Raw genomic sequence first — 22,909 nt, forward strand, 5'->3', positions numbered from 1 at the left:
AATTGTCTTCAACTTCCTTTAATTTATAACGAATCCTTCATTTAAGAGAGTCAGCAACTGGGGTGGGGCCCTGACCAGTAGGAGATCAAGATGCATCAGCCTTCTCCATCCCCCTAAGCTGGCCAGGAGTCTATGCAGAGGAGTAGTATAAGGCAAACTGGACTGAACGCAGCTCTAACTGCCTCACTGTCAACTTCAAGGCTTTGCTCAGAAAGAGACTGGGTGGGTTCTCTGCTCCAAAGTAAACCCTCACCATTTTTAACATGATTTTTTTAAAAGCCACCCAAGTCAAGGTTTTAAGAAAAATGACATGAAAAGTGAGCAGCATATTTGTGAAGAAGAGGAAAAAGGGGTAGGAGGAGAGGAAGTAAAAGGTCATAGAAGATGTGTTTGGCTGGCTGGCTATGAGGTGAATTTTAAGTAACTTTTCAGGCCAGTTTCACCTGAGGAGTTTAGACAGCATTACAGTGTGGCCCCAGTTTGCTTTCCAAAAGTATTCTATGTTAAATATGATACTGTCTTTCAAAGATAAATAATGAATTGAGTGATCCGGTACAAAGTGCTTCTCATATAGGTTAACTAACTGGTAGAGAAAATTTTTTTAATGTAATTTTGCATATTTATATTTTTGAGAACAAATCCTACTGATGAATTCTCTACATATGGACCATGATACATAGCTAGAAATCACCAAGCAGAGATGCTCCAAGTATCAACTTTTTAACAGGTAATGTGACTTCTGCTTCCCTTTATTTCTAACTAGCATGAATATCTGATTTGCTTTTGGCTTTAAGTCCAACCATAATTGGGCTCATAATGTCTTTTCGCTTTACCTCTTTCTGTACATCCTTTGCTTGGGTTTCAGCCTTACTGAGAAGACTTTTTAAATCAGCTGAATCTCGAAGATGCTGTTCTTTCAAGGATCCCACTTGATTCTCAAGCTCTTTTCTAGTCATCTGAAGGATGCTGAGATCACTGGTAAGCTCTAAACTCTGCTTCTGAGAACTGCAACATAAATATTGACAGAGTTATTCATGTAGAAACTAGACACAGCAGGAAGTCCAATTTCTTATACATGTCACTAGGAGGGATGGAGTGGATTTCAGGGGAGGAAAGAAAAGTGTAAAAAAGAATAAGATACTTTCAATAAGTAAAAAGCGTTAAAACATTAAAAAAGTGCAAGTTTAAAGCTATGTCCTATTTTTAGATAATCAAATATATACAAAAGTTGAAATTTTAAAAATAGAAGTAGGCAGTGACATTATATGTTTTGTTGTATTACATTATATTAACTATATCATAAAAAGATTCAATATAGGTCTTCTACAGGAAAAGAAGACCATGTATTTCAACTATTTTCTTATAAGTTTCAGTACTTGACAAATAGGTTGGGGGACAGAAACTTAAAGCTTAGGAGCCACTGCCAACTTAAGTAAAGATAAACCTAATGAAAAGAGAAAACATACCAAAGTGGGGGAAAAGCATGGGACAAAGAACCAGGAGGCTGAGTTTTGCCCCAGCTCTGCCACTATTTAGTTGTGAGATATTAAGCAAGTCACTTAACTAGTGCAATTTCATTCTCTGAGTAAGCATTTCCTGAGTTCTTAGATCTGTGCCAGGCACCAGGTTACATAGATACAAACAACACAAGGAGAGTCTCAATGCCCTCCACTGTCAAACAAGAAGATTGAACTCAATAATTTCTGAGGCTGTTTTCTGGCTTAAATTCTACGATTACTTTTATAACCTGATGTAAAAAAATCCGATTTACATACTAGGAAAACAGCTTGATAGGCATGAATAGAAATTCTTTGTTCAGTTCCTTCTACATCACAGACAACAAAGAACAAAAGATCTGTATAGTGTAGCTGTGTCAAAGAATTTGGCTGCCATCTACAACAGAAAGAGCTAAAGGAGGATAAGGTTTCCAAGATGACAGTTGTATGTCTCAGAACGGAACAAAAGACTCAGACTCAATATTGTAACAGATACTATAGAGTATAAATCCCATTCTGATTGTATGCTAGGCAGATTCTCAGGGAGTAAGTGTGATGCTGTCAGGCCAATACAGCTAGGAACTAAATGGCATATAAGACTCTATAAAGGAAGACTAGCTTCTAAATACTACTTAAATGCTGGGGAGGCTTACCAAATAAATTTAGAGAACTACTAAATCAGAAAAGTTTAAGGAAAAGAATTAGCCTTAAATAGTTTATATGAATTTAGGCAGACAACTTGACCAATGATCTACCATATTCCACCCTTTTGGGGCCTAAAATTTTTAAACCAGAGGCTTCTAACTCTTAAGGAATTTGTAGGCTTGCTTTTCAACACTTCAACAAATTTTGAAGGAATTAAGAAAATAGCATTTAACAATACGCTAGAGTCCAATTAATCACATCTCAAAAATGAGGGATCGAGTCTGAACCTTTATAATACCAATAATTCCAAAACAAGAATAATTTAAGATAATCAATATTGGTAATCAAACATCAGTATTTCTTGCTTGATAGAATACTAAACTAAATGGATTCACTAAGATCCAAATGTATTCCAAATATGAAGAACCTGAGTGTCTGCATCATCTTATGCACACTTTATACCAAATAATTTGTCCAAATGTGCTGTAACATAGATAATCAGTTGGTACATACATGTACATATATATATACACACATGTACAACATTAATAAATTGCTTTTGGACCTTTATTTTGTCATCTTCATATTTTGGAATTTGCTTTTACAAACTTTTACATGTTATAAACAAACATTTGTTTTATTCTTTATTTATAAACATTTGTACTATTCTTTATTATTGTTTTATTCTTTATTCTCTAAACATTCAAAAGATAATACACATAAATAAATGAAAAGACTACAGTAAGCTATGACACTGGAAGAGAAAAAAGCGCTTTACAGATATTGATATGGAGAAGACATGGTATCGTAAGGAGTTTTAGAGAATAAATCAGCACATCTTGTTTCTTCAACTAGTTCTTAATTTTTAAAAATGTATAATCAATATTACAATTGGTTTTTTTTAATAAGCAGATAATGAAGCTTACTATTTTCTGATGTATCTAGTCCTTTATCATTTTTCCGTAAAGCTTGTTTTCTATGGGAACTGACCTTGATCACTGAGTTTTTGCTAACCTTAATGCTCTTCTGGAGTGTAAACATAAGGCTAACAAGAGAGTAATGACTCCCATTTTTTGCGTACCGGCAGGGAGGGAGATGGAGTAATTAAGAGCGGCTTCAATAATAAACAAGTACTACTTTTGTATTCTGAATCAGAACATAAACATTATTTAAATAATAAATATGGAATGGATCAAATTTTTAAGGAAGAAATCAATTTTAAACTATGCAACAAATGTTGGTGGGAAAACAGGACTTCACTAAATTTGCTGGAATAAATCTATTGCATTCATTGGTTTACCTGTAGGGTACTGGATACTAGAAAGATTTAACTGGTTTTAGAGACTTCTTGATGTTACACATTATTACTCTTTATATAATCCTGCTTGAAATTCAGAAGATGAATTTATATCTTTCAATAGTATAAATTCTTTATTATAGTCATCTCCTGATCACCCTTATTAACAGAAAGGATCACTGGCATGGAAGAAAAACAAATTTGTATTTGAAATTTATTATCATTTAGTTTATAGGGAAAGTTCAATCATTAATTATAGATCTTTGCTGTTTGTTTAGGGCTTTTTGGGGGAGGGGGCCTTTACTGAATATGTATTCCATGAGTACACCAAAAGTAAAGAACATATAGGATGATGGTGGCAGCAGGAAAAAAATGCTAAACTGTTCATTTAGCATGGTTAACCTGGCAAATAGCCAAGAGTCTGGCTGAACATTTTGCTCCAAAAAGATATTTAAGTATCAAAATTAAATTTAATTTGGATGAAAATTTAAGAAAAAAAGTATTTTGAAGCTAAAAAAAAGAGTTCTTGCATACTTATGCAATTCTTTTTCTTGCCGCTGCAGTTCTGATGATAGCAAAACATTTTCCTTTTTTAGAGAACGGCATTCGGTTTCCAACATATTCCATTCCTTTCTCAACTTCTCTAGTTCACCTAAAACAGTCCCAAAACATATTTGTTAATATAGGAACATAACTTCCATAGTAATTCAGAGGAGAAAGGGAAATATTTCAGTGAAGAACATACGTTTTTCTCCCTTAAAAACATGTAGAGTTTACATGGCTATCCTTTGATTTCTGTTACATTGCATTTATAACTCAGGGAAGTCCCGTGACCTTGAACTTCAGTAATATTTGTTTCCCATTTCACTTTTATAAGACAAATAATTTTTAACAGCATTTAAATAAAATATAAAATTGTAAAAAATTTCAATTTATTGTAGAACTTGGAAACCTGAAGAATATTTAGAGCCCCTAACATAAAAACACTGCTTTATACAACCAATTGCTATCAAAGAGAAAAACAGCCTGAATGGTTATCCTGTACAACTTACAAAGTTATCATTGTCAAGTGTTAAAGAGCTTCACGTAAAATACATTTACTCACCTTGTAGCCTTGTTGCTTCCTCTCTCTGTTGGTCCTCACATTGTTGACATCGAAGCTGAAAACTGTTTTGCAGACTTGTGATTTCTTTCTCATATTCAGACGCTGCTTTCCGCCACCGCTCAAGCTCAGCTCGCACCTTCTTAAGCTCTTCTTGTAAAGAAGCAATGTCAGTGTCCCGCTCAGAGGCAGCCTTTTCTGCTGCTTGATGAAGGAGCAAAATTTCATCTCGGGCACTAAGCAATTCATCGCGGGTGCTTGTGATTTCATTGTCCTTCTCCTCCCGGAGATTCTCAATATTGATGTGTAACCTCTGCAGTTGGGCTACAAAAGTATATTTATCCATCATTTTCTTAGTCCATAGCAATTAGGAATAAAAGAATAGCCCATATGGGATTGTAGTTACTGCACAGCCCAGGCTGTCAGGACTGTTTATTTCTTTTGATTAAACTGTACAAGCAATCCATGTTTAATGCAGAAAATGTCCAAATACAGAAACACAGAAAAAACCAAAGGGATCTTTATTTCTCCCATACAGAGAAACTGCTTCTAACATTTGGTACTTATTCCTCTAGGTTTTTTCTACGTATTTACACATACATAAAAACAAAAATAGGGAGGGATCATAATATATATAGTGTTCTCTATCCTGCTGGTGATGAACATCTTTTAAAACAAAAAAGTTACACTGTAACTTTCTTGACTAATCCTTTATTTTAGACATTTTAGGCTAAGTTTTAAATTACTAAGCTATAATATAAACAATACTGCTTATAATGCAATCCTGATTTTTTTCTTAGGGCGAATTCTTAGACACAATTGCTTGGTCAGAAGGGAGCATTAGTAAAACCTTTGATGTTCTTTATTCAACTTTCTGTTCAAATGTCAATTCCTTAAAGAAGGCTTCTCTGATGACTTACCTAAAAACAGCCCTCTGTCATTCTCTAGCCCTTTACTCTGCCCTTATTGGAGAACATATTATATATTTATTTGCTTATTGTTTATCTTTTCCACTAGACTGTATTTCTCATGTGTGCACTATCCCCAAACAGCAGAGTAAACAATCAAGAATTGGTTGAATTAATGAATTGATAAAATTAATGAATACGCCTGATCAAAGAGGTATATTTTAATTAATTAATTTATTTTTTAAAAGATTCTTTTTTTTTTTTGAGGCAGACTAGCTCTGAGCTAACTACTGCCAGTTCTCCTCTTTTTGCTGAGGAAGACTGGCCCTGAGCTAACATCCGTGCCCATCTTCCTCTACTTTATATGTGGGACGCCTACCACAGCATGGCGTGCCAAGCGGTGCCATGTCTGCACTCAGGATTCGAACTGGAGAACCCCGGGCCACCGAGAAGTGGAACATGTGAACTTAACCGCTGCGCCACTGGGTCGTCCCCAAAAAAGATTTTATTTTTTTCCTTTTTCTCCCCAAAGCCCCCCAGTACATAGTTGTATATTTTTAGTTGTGGGTCCTTCTAATTGTGGCACGTGGGATGCTGCCTTAGCATGGCTTGATGAGCGGTGCCATGTCCGCAACCAGGATCCGAACCTGTGAAACACCAGGCCACTGAAGTGGAGTGCTCGAACTTAAGCACTTGGCCACGGGGCTGGCCCATAAGAGGTGTATTTTTAAAAGATCTGGTTTTGTGCCCTCTTGACTTGAACTGGAAACAATTTGTATAAAATCATACTTGGTTCAGAACTAGACTACTAGTCTTGGTTACTATAACACAAGAAAATTATAGGTAGAAAAGAAGAATAATTAAAATAATTGAGGCGATTTAAGGCTGGGAGGGGGGAGGTTATCTCATAAATAAACATTAAAGACAAAATTGTAGGAATCATTTTTAAATTTGTAGGAAGCATTGAGAGGTAACAGATTCAAAATCTGAAAAGATACAATGGCCAGACATAACATAACCACAGACTTGTAGATAAAGCCCTGAAATATACATGCTGGCACTAGGGGGCACTCAATGATGCCTAGGTAAGACAGCTTTAAGACAAAAGGCAGTACAATGACATACAACCTTTAGGAAAAATTGCCCATACACAGTACAGGATACAAACATAGACTCAAATCAGAATTATATAAACTGAGTAACAGCATTAAACTATAATAAGAGTTTAAAGAGTTTTCAACTTAAAGAAATAGAACCTACACCAGATATTCTAATTTGACCATAATAAAATTAAAAATTTTAAATAATTCAAATGTCCCACTCAAAAATAAGAAAATAAAACCCCCCAAATTGGTTTTTTTCTCTGGGATATTTTAGGGCAAATATCATAGGTCTCATACAATGACTTCCCATTTCTTATGAACTGAGATTGCCTGTCTATTTAATTTCTTCTCACCCTATGTCTCAAACTAATATTTTAAAATAACATTGGTTCCCTGTTTGACAATGCAGGCAAATTAATTTTGCTTTAGGAATTTTACAATGGCATGGGAACGAAAGACCTCCCCTGGGGTATCTCAAGACTATAGCCTCAGAGTACCAGGAGCTCTGGTTAAGAAAACCCTTGACATGCAGGGAGGGGTCGTTCTGGTCATTTCTGTCATGACCCTGTGATAGTCCACACAAAGAGACAGCACAACAGTGGGTATGAAGAGAAGCCTTCACCAATGAAGGCAGTGAGGGGACCATTATTCTATTCCATGTGGTATATCATTTTTGTTGCAATGTAGGTGTGTTAGGAGCATTAGAAATAATGCCACCAACAAGCTAAAAGTGCTGATGCACAGAGCAGCTCAAACTGGTTTCCTGTCTAAAGGCCCCGTTTGTACTAATTCACTACATAATCCAGAAAGTGAGTCTTACCAAATCTGTGTCTTCACCCGTGATCATCCCACTCCAAGTGTCTACTATTGGAGTACTTGGGAACCTTCCCTTGTAGCTTCTTTAAAAAAAAAAACAAAACCACCAAGAGCCTAGTTATAGTCTCAGATTCTAGGGAAGAACCAAAGCCATGAAAAGAAAAATGGGACTCCTCTGCACTCTTACTTTCCATTCCTTAGGAATCACTACAAACAATAACAATCCCAAATAGCCTTGGGGTGTTCCATACCTTGAAGAACCTGTATTTGTTTAGTGGATTCCTCAACTTGATTTCGATAGGCTTTTCTTTCTTCTTCCAAAAGAGCTACAAGTGAAAGACAGAATATCTAATTTTGTGAGTTAATGAAAATGTTCAGAATTGAGCAGCTGGAAATTTCTAAGAAATTCTCTCCTAAAGTTTATTGACAGAAACAAAAGTTAGGCAGTAAGTATTATCAGTATGAGCAATTAGATTGTTTAAAGATTTTTAGGAGCACAAACAGTAAGTAATAAATCTATTTAATTAAGTAGTGGAGTTTTCTAGACCTTGTATCACCAAGATATTATGTGCTATTCTTTACATGAGAAGGATCCTTGATAGTCGTTAATCAGCACTCAGAGCTTAAATTTAAAAACAGACCTAAAATCCTCATGTTTACGACTAAGCACATAGTAAGTACCCACTAACCGGAAGTTCCCAGTTCCCCTTGGGATATGAATCTTCCTCCTGGTCAGGAAGGCTGTCTTAGAGAACATGAAGACTCCATAGGTCATTCACTTTCTCCTTGTTCTAAGACTTTCTAAGGTACTAATTGACTACAACTAGGTAGTTACTGTGAATGATATAGAAACGTAAACTCTAAGGAATAACACAGAATCCACTGGCCTATGACACTATAGATAAGTGAGCTACTAGAAAAGAAAGTGGTTGGGACATTAGAAGATTCTATACCTTAACCTTGCCTGGTTCCTTCCATTTATTGAAGAATATACTATAAAATCATAGGGAATATAAATTTCCCTTATCTTATACTGAGTAGTTAGCATTAGGTGTAACTAAAACTTAGAAATGTATATACAGTATGTTTTTCCTTTTGCTGTCTTAATATGTAATTAACTACTAAGATCTTTAATTAATACAGGTCTTTTTTATTTATTTATTTTAAGGAAGATTAGCCCTGAGCTAACATCTGCCGCCAATCCTCCTCTTTTTGCTGAGGAAGACTGGCCCTGAGCTAACATCGTGCCCATCTTTCTCTACTTATATGTGGGATGCCTAACACAGCATGGCTTGCCAAGCGGTGCCATGTCCACACCCGGGATCCAAACTGGTGAACCCCAGGCCACCAAAGCGGAACGTGCGCACTTAACTGCTGCGCCACCAGGCCGGCCCAATACAGGTCTTTCTTGATCACATCAACAATGGGAAGGAAGTAGGGCAACCGTAACTCTCCCCACTTTATTGATCTGAAGCATAAGTTCAGACAGGTTAAATCAATGTCCCAAGGTCACATAACTAATAACAAAATTGTGGATCTGGAACAGAATACCATGCTTCTGGACGCCAAGTTTGGGGCCACTCAGTTATATCATGTTGTCTTCACATTCCCTAAAGAATCAAAGTAATCTTGATCTCACCTTGAAGTTCAAAGCATTTTTGTTTACTTGCTCTAGCTAGCTCCTGGGCTTCAATCAATTCCTTGCGAAGATGCTGAATTTCTTGTTTTGCCTCAATTTCTGACTGTGCACCCTGCAAGTCATCTGACAAAAATATGTTTATTTTAAAAGCAAGAGTTAGTATCACACCACAATCTCTACAACCAAAGATTAGCAATCTCTTTCATGTTTAGACATGCATAGTTAAACAACACAGGACAACTGAGTTAAATAAACTTTAGAAGCAAATTATATTAAGCATTTTAGTCATTTTACCCTGGAGAAAGAACACAGGTACAGTTAAATATATATTAGTAATTCAAGGCAATGGTCCTATAAAATACATATTATTATACACTAAGTTAAATATTTCACTCATGTAGAGCTTATGTAAGGTTTGAAATTCAGTAAGATGGGCATAATGCTATTCTTCTTTATCAATTTTGAAATTTCTTCATAACAAGTCAGAAAAATTTCACTTGGAACTTAACTGGAAATGGAAAAACAGAAATAAACTTTTCTTTAGGAGAAAGTATTTTAGCACGATTTCTCCAGTTGTGAAATACAAAATAAAAATTAGGCTGAAAGTTCCACTGTGCTCACTTTGTCATCACTGTTTCCCCAACACTACACACGTATAACAAATGAATATTCGCTGAATTATTAGATGATGGTTTTTATCAAAATAAATTCAATCCAGCATTACATCTCAAATATGCCACCTCCCCTAACCTCTGCCCATTCTAGTCACTCTGTTCATCTTTCATTGTATTAAAACTTTCTGCTACTGAACACTGCTTGAAATAAATATATCATCAGGTGGGCCATATTCTTATAGTAGATTCTATTTGACTATTACTTTGGCTTACAAGTAGCTCAGGCATAACAACTTTAATCCATCAAAAAAAAGCTAAAACTAAAATTTCACAGTACTATCACAGTAGGTCACACACATATTTTCATATTCATAGATTATACCCTACTTTTCTGTCAAAAATTTTCACTCTGGGTTCATCTATTCTAATCAACCTATCAATTCTTCCTTCAAATGGCCTCTGGGTAAGGGGAGAGGCACATAGAGAGATTTTCCAGTGGCAGGAACACTCTCACAGCAACTACAAAACTTCTCTTTCAACCCTGCACATTGGAGTCTGCAAAGGTCCTAGCAACCCATCTTTGGATTTGTCATTACGTAGGACAGTGTCCATATTTTTAAGAGTAGTTAGGAGGGAAGTATCATGATCCTTATATATATATATATTTTTTTTTTTTGAGGAAGATTAGCCCTGAGCTAACTACTGCCAATCCTCCTCTTTTTGCTGAAGAAGACTGGCCCTGAACTAACATCCATGCCCATCTTCCTCTACTTTATATGTGGGACGCCTACCACGGCATGGCTTTTGCCAAGCTGTGCCACGTCCGCACCCGGGATCCGAACTGGCGAACCCCAGGCCGCCAAGAAGCGGAACGTGCGAACTTAACTGCTGCGCCACTGGGCCAGCCCCCCTATATCTTATTTTCAAGTGGTTTAGCAAAAAATATCTACATGACATCCTTCAATAGATATTTTCCTAGTTGCATGCTAGCGTTTTTTTAACCTTAGCATTTTTGACATTTTGGGATGAAAAATTCTTTGTTCTGGGGGCTGTCCTGTGAATTGTGGGTGTTTAACAGTTTCCCTGGTCTCTGTTCACTAGATGCCAGTAGCACTCCCTCTGAGTTGTAACAACCAAAAATGTTTCCATATATTGCCAAATGTCCCTGGGGGTGTAAAATTACTCCATGTTGAGAACTATTGTTCTATGTTAATAATTTGATGAGCAAGAAAAAACAAATCTACACATAGGCTTCTTTTCCATAGAAGCATTGGTTAGTAACTCTGAAACTACTTTTTCTGTATTCTAAAAATGATCAAATAAATAAACATATTGTAGATAAAGGAAGCCAGGTTTCTCACTGTCGGAGAAGAGAATAACAGACATGGAAATAGGGAAGATAGAATTAATCCTGTGGTGTAGGTTATGAATTAGAGTGTGAACTCTAATAGATTTCGATGTATAGAAAAATACAGATGTAGAAATAAATATAGATATGTGAGACTGCATATATATACATTCAAGTATGTACAGGTGTATGTATTTACATATAGTCATGCATCGCTTAAGGATGGGGGATACATTCTGAGAAACGCATCGTTACGTGATTTTGTTGTTGTGTGAACATCATAGAGCGTACTCACACAAACCTAGATGATATAACCTATTACACACCTAGGCTATATGGTACTACTCTTAATGGGACCACTGTTGTATATGTGGTCCCTTGTTGACTGAAACATCATCATGCAGTGCACGACTGTACATCTATTTCTTAACTTTGTTCACTGAGTAGGCCTAGAAGCAATAAACACACCAAATACTCAGATCTTGGTTTCTAAATACCATTCCCCACTAAAAAGAACTAGGGCTCTTTGGAGAAATAGCTGATTTCAGGGCTAAGGCCAGGAAAGTACAAGATGAACAGAGAACATCTTTTATGTCATAAAATCAGAAAGGGCTCAAAAAATGATTGGGTCACATCAAAAAAGACATGAGGGGCTCCCACTGGCCAAACACAGTACAATTTGAGTATCAAAATAAATAATCATAGTGATAGATTATAAACCACTGAATAGAAACATGAATCCATGAATTCATACTGATAAAGAAAAAGGAAGGGAGGGAGGGAGACAGGAGATGAGAAAACTCTTCCTTATAGAAGCCCAGCTAACGTAGAAGGAATGAGAAAATTATGAAATCACAATTTGGCAACTATTATAGTAATAATCGATTCAGGCAAGAATCATTAGTAGATGCTAAAACTAAGTAGATAAAAGTCTGAGGAGTAACAGCATATATTTATATAAAGTTAATATCACCAGTGACAGAATAATTCAATGTGAGGCGCCTTCTGATATGGTGCCCAATATTATTTCTGTTATATTCCTGCCCAAAATGCATAGTCTGAATCTAACCATGATGAAACATTAGATATATCCAAACTGAGGGACATTTTACACAATACCTGTGCTCTTCAAAAATGTCAATGTCATGAAACACAAAGAAAAGTGAGGAACTGTTCCAGGTTAGGGGAGATTAAAGAGACATGACAACTGAACGTAAGTTACAATTCAGCATTTTCTTTTGTTATAAAGGACATTAGTGAGACAACTGACAAAATCTGAATAAGGTCTGTGGATTTGATAATAGTAATGTATTAATGTTAATTTTCTAATTTTGAGAATTGTACAGTGGTTATATAAGAGAAACAGAAAATACATACTGAAGTATTTAGGAGTAAAGGCTATCATGTCTACAACTTACTCTCAATGGTTCATGGAGAGAGAGCCAGGGGAAGGAGCAGAGAGAAGAAGACAGATAAATCAAATTTGGTAAAACGTTAAGAGCAAACGGGGTGAAACGTTAACATTTGGAGACTCGGATAAAGAGTACATGGGATTCTTTGTCCTATTTTTGCAACTTTTCTATAAGTCTGAAATTATACTAAAATAAAAAGTTAGAAATTTTTTCTACTTATATACACATACAAATACAGAAAATATGGCAAAATACAACTGTTAAATCCAGGTGGTGGGCCCATATGGGTGTTTTCAGTACTCTTCAACTTTTCTTGGGTTTGAAATTTTTCATAACTAAAAAAGGTCTCTTGAGATTATCAATCCTAATGCCACAATCTTAGAACAAGCCTCAATCATTTCTGCCCAAATTGTTGTCCTTAACCTATCTTGCTCTTCTGCATTCTATCTTGCACTGTGATACTAGAGCAATTCTCTCAGTTAGACTAAGAACCTACATTGAATCCCTATTATATAAATCCAGACATCTTTGACTTTTAACATTCTCCACAATCCAGTCATTACTTATTTTCCATCACTCACTATTATACTCTATACACTATTATACCTACTAGTCTCCTCAGTAGCTCCGCTCATGACTACTGTCCTCACTTAAACTTGCTCATGCCATTCTCCTTTACTCCTCCAAACCTGCCCATCCTTTAAAGCCCAGGTTCAAGCCTCTGCATCAAACCTCCTGACTGCATCTAACTCTCAGCACGCAGTGGTCTCTTTTGTCTGATTTCTAGAGCTTGACAGTAAAACCCAAGCAAGCAGGAAGCCCTTTCAAGTTCCCTAATATTCAATAGCATTTAGTTTCATATTTAAAAGGAGTATGAACCCATATAGACACATAGGATTTTGGAAGAGACCTTTAAGATCAAGTAAGTACTCCTTTCATTTGAGAGAGGAGGAAATAAACGTCCAGAGATCTGAAAAAGCTTACACATCTGGGAAGTGGTGGAGATAGGATTGGAATTCTGACTCTAGCTCAATTGTCTTTCTCATAAATCATGGTACCTTCTTAGTTATATCATAGCATTAAGTGGCATGCTTTCCTAACAACCAAGTCTTTTTTTCTTCTCCAGAAATAAGAGGATTCCTATCATTGTTTTTCTTTTTAGTAACAAATGTTAAACACATGTACGTTTCACACTTATGTTCCATGTTATATGGAACATACTATTTTCCAAATAATACAATACTAGACATACAGTAGGCACTTAACTATCTGATTAACATACAAGGTAACCGAAGATTTGCATCTAACCTGTGTAGATTTTTGAAATAAACAATAATTGTAAATGAATTAATCCAACAACTAAAAAGCTGTTTTATTTTGAGGAAGGGGATCCTTTTATAAATGAAGAATCATATGTAATCTATCTCAAAGGTCTATTAAAACAGATAATTCTTGTCTGCAGCAGAACAATTCCCTTCATCATTGATGTTGTAAAACAAAACTAATTCTTGCTTTTCAAACTAAAAATAATAGAACAATTTTTATGTTAAGTAATCATGTTTCAGGAGACAGACTAATCTAGGCAATAATGAGTTTGGCTAACACAGGAACCTACTATTTGCAAATTAGTTCTTTGTGCCACATAATGAACAGGATCAGCATTTTAATTAGAGCTAATAAAGACTCCATGTTTCAAATAATGTAAACATATAAACTCTACACAGTGTTTGATTATAGAAGGATACTGACCAAAAATCTTTACAAATTAAGTTTAATATAATAAACACAAATGACTATATTCAAACTAATCAAGTAGTGTGCAGATACTCTTTTCAGAAAACGAAGTATCAATTTTTTATCAAAGATGAATGAGCAAATCTTTTTGTGCTAAGGTTGATCAAGGCCTCATTGTATTTCATATGGTTGTGTGGGAAAATGAATTATTAGTTTATTATGGCTTAGGTTCACTCTCATGGTGCCTCACTTTTGTCATGGAAACAGACTTTTTGTATCAATTTACTTCACAATCTTGTGAAGTCTTGTTATGAGTACTGATGGAAGTGTTTAGATGAAGATAAATGAAAGTCTTACTGAACCAAATCCATTTTATTTACATATGCAAGTCAAATGGATATTTTTTTAGGAAGTATGATGAGGTGGAAAGATTAATAGAATCAGTTTTCCCCTTAACACAGATGGCGTAGCTTTAGAACTGCCTGGTGTACAGTCTGGGACAGGGGCCAGCTTTTCTCAGATTAAGGCTAAATGTTGTAAAGAGATCCATACCACACAAGAATCCACTAAATGAACCAGCCCTGGCACAAAGAATACCTACGTGATATCTTAAATTAAATTTGGTGTCACTATTTCTTCAGAAGAGTGACTAGAGATATAACTTAAATTTTGACCTTTGCTCTAAACATGGTTGAGATACTCTGAACCACTTGGTAAAGGGCCAAATCAAAGCATTTCTTCCCAAGATCTATTTCATCTGTGCATGTTTGTTGAAGGCTGATATAGCCACAATATGTGTTACCTCATCAACTGACAGAAGTTAGCTGGCCGAGGCAGCTGGCCAGGTGGGTGCATCCTCTTTCCACTACTATCACTCCTCCCTTTGGAAGGTCTGGTAGTTGCAGGCTTGGTTGATAAGAACAACCTTCACAATGGAGAAAGACTATTTTTCTGTCATGGATATGTGCAGTCATGTGAGATAGTTCTAGGTGGCAACCTAACTATGAATTTAACTTCAGACGCAGCCTCTTACTGTCAATTTTCACCCCTTTGCCATTCTTTCTGACCAGCTGGGTTCCTTCTTGACAACTGGATCTTTTGTTGGCTCCTTTGTCCTCCCTATTGTTCTTTTCTTTCTCTATAAATTCCCCTGCTATCATGGTCCAGCCCTACGCAAAGAATTCCCAAACACCGTTACTGCCTTCTGTCTGATCAAGTCTTATCTTTCATCATATTCGCCCCACACAGTCTGTGCTCCACCACACTTGTGTTCTTGTACACTTTACTCCTGACAGATATTATTCTTACTTTAAACATTATTCCTATATTTAAATGTTAGTACTATTTTAAAGAAATGCATGGCTCCCTTTGCCTTGTTGGCATACTCTCACTTATCTTTAACCACCTCATTTGGGAAGCCATCTTGACTACTGCTCCACTCCACCCCTGCCCTTAGCCAGGAAGTTAGCTGTGCCCTTCAAAGTTACCACCACACCTATTAAAACACTTATTAACACTGTCAACATATTTCTTTCCTCCATAAGACTGAAGCATCCTCACGTGTCTTCTCTCTCTATCTCCCAGGTCAATAAAGGTCTCAGAAATAATTGAAAATGACTTTCTACTTCTAGTTTCTGTCTTGTACTTCCAACTGCATCTCTAGTTCCTAGTGTGACAATACAAAACTGGGACACCTTTGAATGTGAAAGGAAGCAATTTTAATAATTGGGAAAACAGGCATAAATGGTTTCAGGCAAACCAGAACCTATGGTCACCCTTCCTGCTCAACATGTGCCTCACCAGCACATCTCTTCTTCCAGGAATAAATATTTCTGTTAATGACACCACCATCCTTTCAGTCACTCAGGGTCAAACGTTGGAATTATATCTGACTTCCATCTCTCTCTCTTTCAGTTTCTCAGGCCTATGGACAAGATTACCAAAGGAGAGATGATAGAGTAAGACAGGAACAGGGCCCCAAATTGGATTTTGTTCTTCTGTTTAAACTTCCACAGCACTCATCCTCGTTCAGCCTCTCAATGATTACCTAAGCCTCCTAACTGATTGCCTTACCTCCAGCCTTTAACTACTCCAATTCATTCAACAAATCTCCCAAAAGTACAGATCTGATCATATCATTTCTGTGCTCAGAAGTCTCTGAATGCTGCCAAATAATCACCCCAACTTATAGAAAAACACTCAAGTGATTATGTGAATAAACTTTAATTATACTTGTCAAACGCAACCCATATTATCTAGCTTGTGGTTTTTAATATTTTAAAATTAAAATATTTCCTTTGTCTGAGAAGGTCTCTGAATCTTCTCATAAACCTACTCATTCAAAAAATCTATCCATCTATATCTATATAATCTCTAAAAGAACTAAAACCAAAAAAATAAATAACTGTAACACTAGTACCACATTGAAAATAATGAGCAATTCCTTAATATCAAGTGTCCAGTCAATATTAAAATTTTCTCATCTGAAATTTCTTTTACAGTTGAATTGCTTGAATGAAGAGCCAAACAAGGTTCACACATTGCATCTGGCTGAAACATCTTTTAAATCTCTTTTAATTTGTAGGATCCCCCATCCTTTCCTTTTTTCTCCCAAATCTTGCAATTTACTTGAAGAAACTGGGTCGTGTCCTACAGAATTTTCCACATTCTGGATTTTGCTATTATATCCCCACCAATCATTTAGAATATGTCCCTAGTTCTTTACATATCCTGCAAGTTGGCAGTTGGATCTAGAATCTTGACCAGATTCAGGTTCAGTTTTTTGCCACTGCATATGTCATATGTGGTATGACACACTTTAAAGGTCACATCAAATGATACTTCTTTCATGAAGCTCAGGTTGCCTTTCTTCCCCTTCTTCCAAGATAAACAAAAAGAAACCAAAAATCTGGACATTCTTTCTCCTTTCTTTGACTCCTAATGGGAACAACCATCAAGAAGCAGCTTATCATCTATCCCTCTCCTATCACCAATTTGACTAGAAACTCCTCAAACCCCAAGGACAGTCTTATCAGTCTTTGAAACCACCAGAGTCCCTGGCATAGTTCCCCAAATAGAGCACATTTGCATTAGAAACTACTTGGACTGAATTCCAGTTTTCTTTTTACCTTATCTGGAACACGTCTGCAAGCATATAGAAAACTGTGATTTGAGCTACATCCTTATTTCTGTTCAAAAGTAGCATAAATTGATTGAAAATAATTAATATTTCAGGATAAACGTATCATTGCCATCATCATTTTATTTATATCTCATGGTGAATGTTTGACCTACTTTAGATTATTCTCTTAATCCGACATGACTAACATGAAGGGTAGCACACTATAATTTGAAATAAAGATTGGCTGTTTTTTAAAAGGGAAAGAATAAAATTTGAAACTAATGGTTCAAGAGTCAGGAATAGGGTTTCAATGAGGAAAATAAAGGGGCTATTTTCTACCGCTCTCAAGGTTAACACTGTGGTCTAACAACTTATACTCTTCGTTTAAGAGAAAAATTTTGTCAGCCTACTGAACCTAATTATACAGATTACAAAGTATAACTACACATAATCAAGCATAACTCAAATGTTTCTAAGTGCCAGGTAATACATTATTTTTAAGAATTTATACAACTCTTACAAAAGAAAAACAATGGATTAAATAACCACTTAGGGCCATGGTGACCGTTTCTTAGAGACTTCTAAAATACGCCTGCTTCTAATGGGTGATTTTTCTTTATATCTAATCATTGACTGACTATTGACAGTCTGTTCTTAAAATCAAGCTGCAAAACCTTTCAAGAGGTGTTGATAAAGATATGATATCATTAACAAAAGTTGGCAATCATACAGAAATGTGAAGAAAGTTTTGGGGTTCTGTTTTTGCTTTTGTCACCTTAATTTAAAGCAAGGTTAGGGAAACTGATTCATCTTCACTGGCACCCCAAGCAATTACTAGCAGCATTTATACACCCACCCTCCTTCCACATGCACCTTGTATTTTCAAGTGTCTTTCTTTCCCACATCTTTCCCTTTTATTCCCTTTTCCTTGAGACTGATTTCCCAGCCTATATCGTGGGCACTTTCACAGACAAAATTTAGCTTTCCTGTGGTACTCAAGGATTAAAAAAACTTTACCCCCTGACATCTGGCAAAGTAAACAAACAAATAAATACATTATCATTTGGAAAACATCCACCACCAACAACTGCTTTTCCCTAAAAGATAAAGTAGGAAATGCTTTTTTGAAACCACAATCTTATTCAATTAATGAAAAGTTACCCTTTAACAGATAGTTCTGCTTTTATCAATCACTATCATCATTATTATTAACAGCGCCTTCATTATGGTGCTTAACATGTTACGTTCCCAATACCCTGGTAAGTGATCTACAGGCATTATTTCATTTAATCTTCACAATAACCCTATGAAGTCATTTTTCTCCAATGTGACAAATGAAAAAACTGAAGCACATAAGGGTTAAGCAATTTGCCCAAGGTCTTATCACAAATGCAAGCCAGAGCTGGGATTGAACCCAGAGCTCTTTGACTCTTAGTTTCTTCGTTAGAGTGTGTTCCTTTCCTAATGCTCTTGTGGTTTTATAACTTTGATGTAAGAGGTCTATTATTAATTTATTGAATAAATATCTGAATTTTACTGAACATCTGGCATTGTGGTAGGCAATGGGATAAAAATAAAAATCTAAAACAGACATAAAATCACAAAAGCACTAGTAACAGTTGAAGATAATTAACACAATCATAAATACTACTTATAAATCAATCTGAACTTGGGTGCTAAAAAGATTTCTGGGAGATTTCTATAATAAAAAAAGCCATAAGAACAGCTACTTTTGTATGACAGGTGTTCATTACTCATTCACCTCCCCTCTTATTTCTCTGTGTTCCCACAAAGGTCCAGATAACGACATTTTTTTCAGTATCAGCAACAACATTTCATACAGTAACAGTATTGCGTTTCTGAGAAGAATCAGAAATGCTCCAAGATAAGCTTTCTGGACTGTGCGAATATTAACTTAGATTTATTATTATGACACTAGAAAAAAGCACGCCTCCTCAACACCAATGGTCATCTGAGAAGAGCGCAGATCACCAACAGTGCTAGAAATTACGATCATACTTAAAGACAGGTTGGCAATTGGTTGCCTGGGCCAGTATTCCTCAGGGCTTCCCTTGGTAATAGAGCTCAATCAAAGGTGGTTCAAAGAGCCACGTGAGCTTCAGTATCTGTGGGGAAGAAAAGAGAAGGCCAGGATGCCCAGAACAAGGAACGCTAAGAGAATCTGGGTAATCTCTTTGGTAACCACCCCCTATCCCTATCATTGTACCACTAGGCCAGCAGCAGAGTCATGTAGGGTAAAACTAAGTCTTCCTTATATAATCCAAGGCTCAGGGTCTGGACTAGAAGATCTCTTAATAGTCCAGCCAGAAGCACTGGAATTTCTATACAGAGAAAGTTCCACAGCTGCTTTCATTGCCGATTCGAGAGAACTGCCTGGTGTTAGTCCACTGTTACCAACATGTTTAACCCACTGGGCTGAACTTATATGTCAACTTTTCTGTGTGCAATAAGGCAATATAAAAAAGACTAAAAGGTGACAACCACAGATTTATCAATAAGTCACCTCAAGGTACTTTATTTTAAAAACACTTTTATAAATGCTGATTTATTTCCTACCCATTTCATTCTAAACAATATCAAGAAATAAATGTACTTCTTACCTAGAAGTGAGACAAGTGAAAGAGTTTATTATATGCACTGCTTATCTTAGCCCCACCCAAAATTTCTAAAAGAGCATCCTAAGAACCTAGGGACATTTATTGGAGGATAGGGAGGACCAGAAAATGAGGAAATTTAAACTGCTACCATATGGTAACAGAGCAAACAGGTGGTTCTTTCAAGAAAGTTAATGATTTTACCTTTTTCTTTTCTTTTTTCTTTTTTTGAGGAAGATTAGCCCTGAGCTAACTGCTGCCAATCCTACTCTTTTTGCTGAGGAAGAATGGCCCTGAGCTAACATCCATGCCCATCCTCCTCCACTTTATATGTGGGACGCCTACAACAGCATGGCGTGCCAAGTGGTGCCATGTCTGCATCCAGGATCCGAACCGGTGAACCCCGGGCCGCTAAGCAGAACATGAGAACTTAACCACTGCGCCACTGGGCCAGCCCTACCTTTTTCTAGTTTATGTTATAAGTGTTAGTAAGTTTCTATCAGAGACATGAAGGTAAACACAAAAAAACCACAGCTGCATTTCATATGCAGAATATCACTCGCAGTTTCGCCTTTCATAACCTTGATAGATCCCAATTTTATAATTTCAACTTTTTGTTTGAAGCACTGGCACCAAAACTAACATTTTAAATTTTAGTTCCTGCTACCTTACAGGACCTGTTATACAATAAAAATATACAAAAAAGTTAACCTTTCAACTAAAACTTAAAACTTCACATAATACATGGAATTGAAAAGGATGAATCTGATGCCCTGGTTTAAAACGTCATAAAAACATGTTAAAAGTACCTTTTAATAGGGACACTTTAGCAAGAGGTTCATTTAGGTCTTGCTCATCCATTTGGGCGTCTACAGAGAGGGGAAAAAAGAGAATTACAAACAGTAATCAGCTCTATCAGCAAGCTATCATTATCAAAATAAGTAACTGAAATTTATACAGCTATTGATAAATGGAAGCATTGTTTTTTCCCAAAACACAAACTTTGAAATCTCCACTCACATTAACCTGCATACCTAAACTGCTCTATTGGTAACAATAACATCTGTAGATTTGTAAACATTAGGTTAAAACTCACCTGTAGTGTCGTCACTACTTTTTTCCTTGCTTGGACTCAGAGTATCTGATAAATCAGATTCCTTTGCTCTTGCCTGGTTTTCTACCAAGAAAAAAATAAAAGTAGAATCCCATTATAATTAAATAGCTTATATCAATAAAACTGCTTCAGGCTATGCGTGCTCTAAATCTACTGGTATGCAAAATACTTTTAAAATTAACTGAAGTCACTGAAATCTCTTACTTCTGTACCACTCTAGTCCAAAATGGAATGCTGGCTATTACACGTAGCTCATATTAAATTATAATGTGGATTGGTGTCTGCTGTGCAGAGGGCTGGGGCTTTTGTTCAAGGTTGTCCACTGGCCAACTGGAAACAAAAACGAAGCAAGCTTTGCTAAAGTATTCAGAGAAATGCAACAAATATAGCAAAATTCCCAAGGCCATGGGGACATTGTATGAAGATGATAAAAGCAAATGGCTCTATTATATAAAAACACAAGTTAGGTTGCCTTAGTAATATTTATACTCATAATAAAATTCTAAAAAAAAAAAAAATCACAATTATTTGTTATAAAAGTAACAGTTAAAACAAGAAAATTACCAGCTTTTTATATCTAAAGAAAATATAATGATACCTGAACTACATTGAGAAAAACTTAAAATAAAAAAAGTTTTGAAATTATTTGCAAGTAGTGTGCTGCTTGATCCAATAAAAGATATTCTAGGGCTAGTTTGCAATGAATTGCTCTCAAAAATATTAACTATAAGTCCAATAATTTATTAAAGATGACTGACTATTAATTAGGCCCTGTATACTATCGCATGCATTAGGATAGCATTTACAGAGATGGCCATTTCGCTCACCATAATCCTACAGCACTTCCCCATTTCTCCATAAGGCCTCAGCCAAGCTTCACATCCCAGAATTTAGCCATAATCTGGTCCCTGCATTAATTCCCACAGGAGCTCTGTTTCAGTCAGGTCAGCCTCTTTACAGGGCTGAGGCATGCCAGCTCATGATGGCCTGCAATTCTTTGCTTGAGTTTACATTTCCCTAAATTCAACGACCATTCTCTCTACTTGGCCTATTCATTCCGTAAGAGAGAGCGTAAGCCCCATCACCTCTAAGGAAGTCTTCACTTCTTCAGCATGCAGCTCCTTTTAATTGCATCTTCTCTGAGTCTTGTGTTTTAGCAATTAATCATGATCTTTTTTTTATCATTCTGTGTGTCTATATATCTTATTTCCTTAGTGAGATTATAAATTCACTAAGCATATGATTTTTTACAATGCTATGCACTTGATTGTACTGTTTGTGGTAATTTGTATGAAAAATGTAAATAGGCATATCCACTTCTAGTACTTTTTCTAAGGAAACAATAGACTATTTATAGTACATATAAGGATGTTCATTGCAACATTCTTCATTATGGAATGGAAAATATTCAAGATATATTCACTACTATTAAGTAAAAATAAAGTCTGTTAAAGAACAGTATGTATAATATGACCCCATTTATTTATTTTTTGAGGAAGATTAGCCCTGAGCTAACTGCTGTCAGTCCTCCTCTTTTTGCTGAGGAAGACTGGCCCTGAGCTAACATCTGTGCCCATCTTCCTCTACTTTACATGTGGGACGCCAGCCACATGCCAAGCAGTGTGTAGGTCTGCACCCGGGATCCAAACTGGTGAACCCCGGGCTGCTGAAGCAGAACGTGCGCAGTTAACCACTGCGCCACTGGGCTGGCTCCCTGACCCCATTTAGAATGAAAGTAGTTATACATTTAGCTATGAATTTTTAGTTATATTATTTATTCAAGTCTAGAAGGATCTAAAACAGAGTTACCAATGGTCTTTTTTGGAGGTAGGGACATGGCGGACATTTACTTTCTAACTTCACACAGTCATACATTATTTGAAAAACTATAGTGAATATAATTATATTATAATCAACTGTGTTATAAACAACTAAATCAAGAGAT

General features: G+C 36.1%; 1 protein-coding gene across 50 annotated transcripts in view; it reads right to left on the reverse strand.

The window, feature by feature from the left end:
• SLMAP (sarcolemma associated protein) overlaps positions 1 to 22,909 on the reverse strand; it is a 158,680-nt gene that overhangs the window by 8,513 nt on the left and 127,258 nt on the right. For 31 of the 50 annotated variants that reach the window (XM_070237313.1, XM_070237314.1, XM_070237299.1 and 28 more), the window contains 7 exons: positions 20,947 to 21,027; positions 20,660 to 20,719; positions 9,007 to 9,129; positions 7,619 to 7,693; positions 4,544 to 4,864; positions 3,973 to 4,090; positions 834 to 1,005 (listed from right to left, as the gene is read on the reverse strand). In XM_070237313.1, coding sequence (XP_070093414.1) covers positions 834 to 1,005; positions 3,973 to 4,090; positions 4,544 to 4,864; positions 7,619 to 7,693; positions 9,007 to 9,129; positions 20,660 to 20,719; positions 20,947 to 21,027 — 950 coding nt within the window. The remainder of the gene's footprint in view (positions 1 to 833; positions 1,006 to 3,972; positions 4,091 to 4,543; positions 4,865 to 7,618; positions 7,694 to 9,006; positions 9,130 to 20,659; positions 20,720 to 20,946; positions 21,028 to 22,909) is intronic. The other 19 variants (XM_070237326.1, XM_070237327.1, XM_070237323.1 and 16 more) reach the window with 1 other exon arrangement.

This window comes from Equus caballus, chromosome 16 (assembly GCF_041296265.1).
Source record: "Equus caballus isolate H_3958 breed thoroughbred chromosome 16, TB-T2T, whole genome shotgun sequence".
NCBI classification, from domain to species: domain Eukaryota; kingdom Metazoa; phylum Chordata; class Mammalia; order Perissodactyla; family Equidae; genus Equus; species Equus caballus.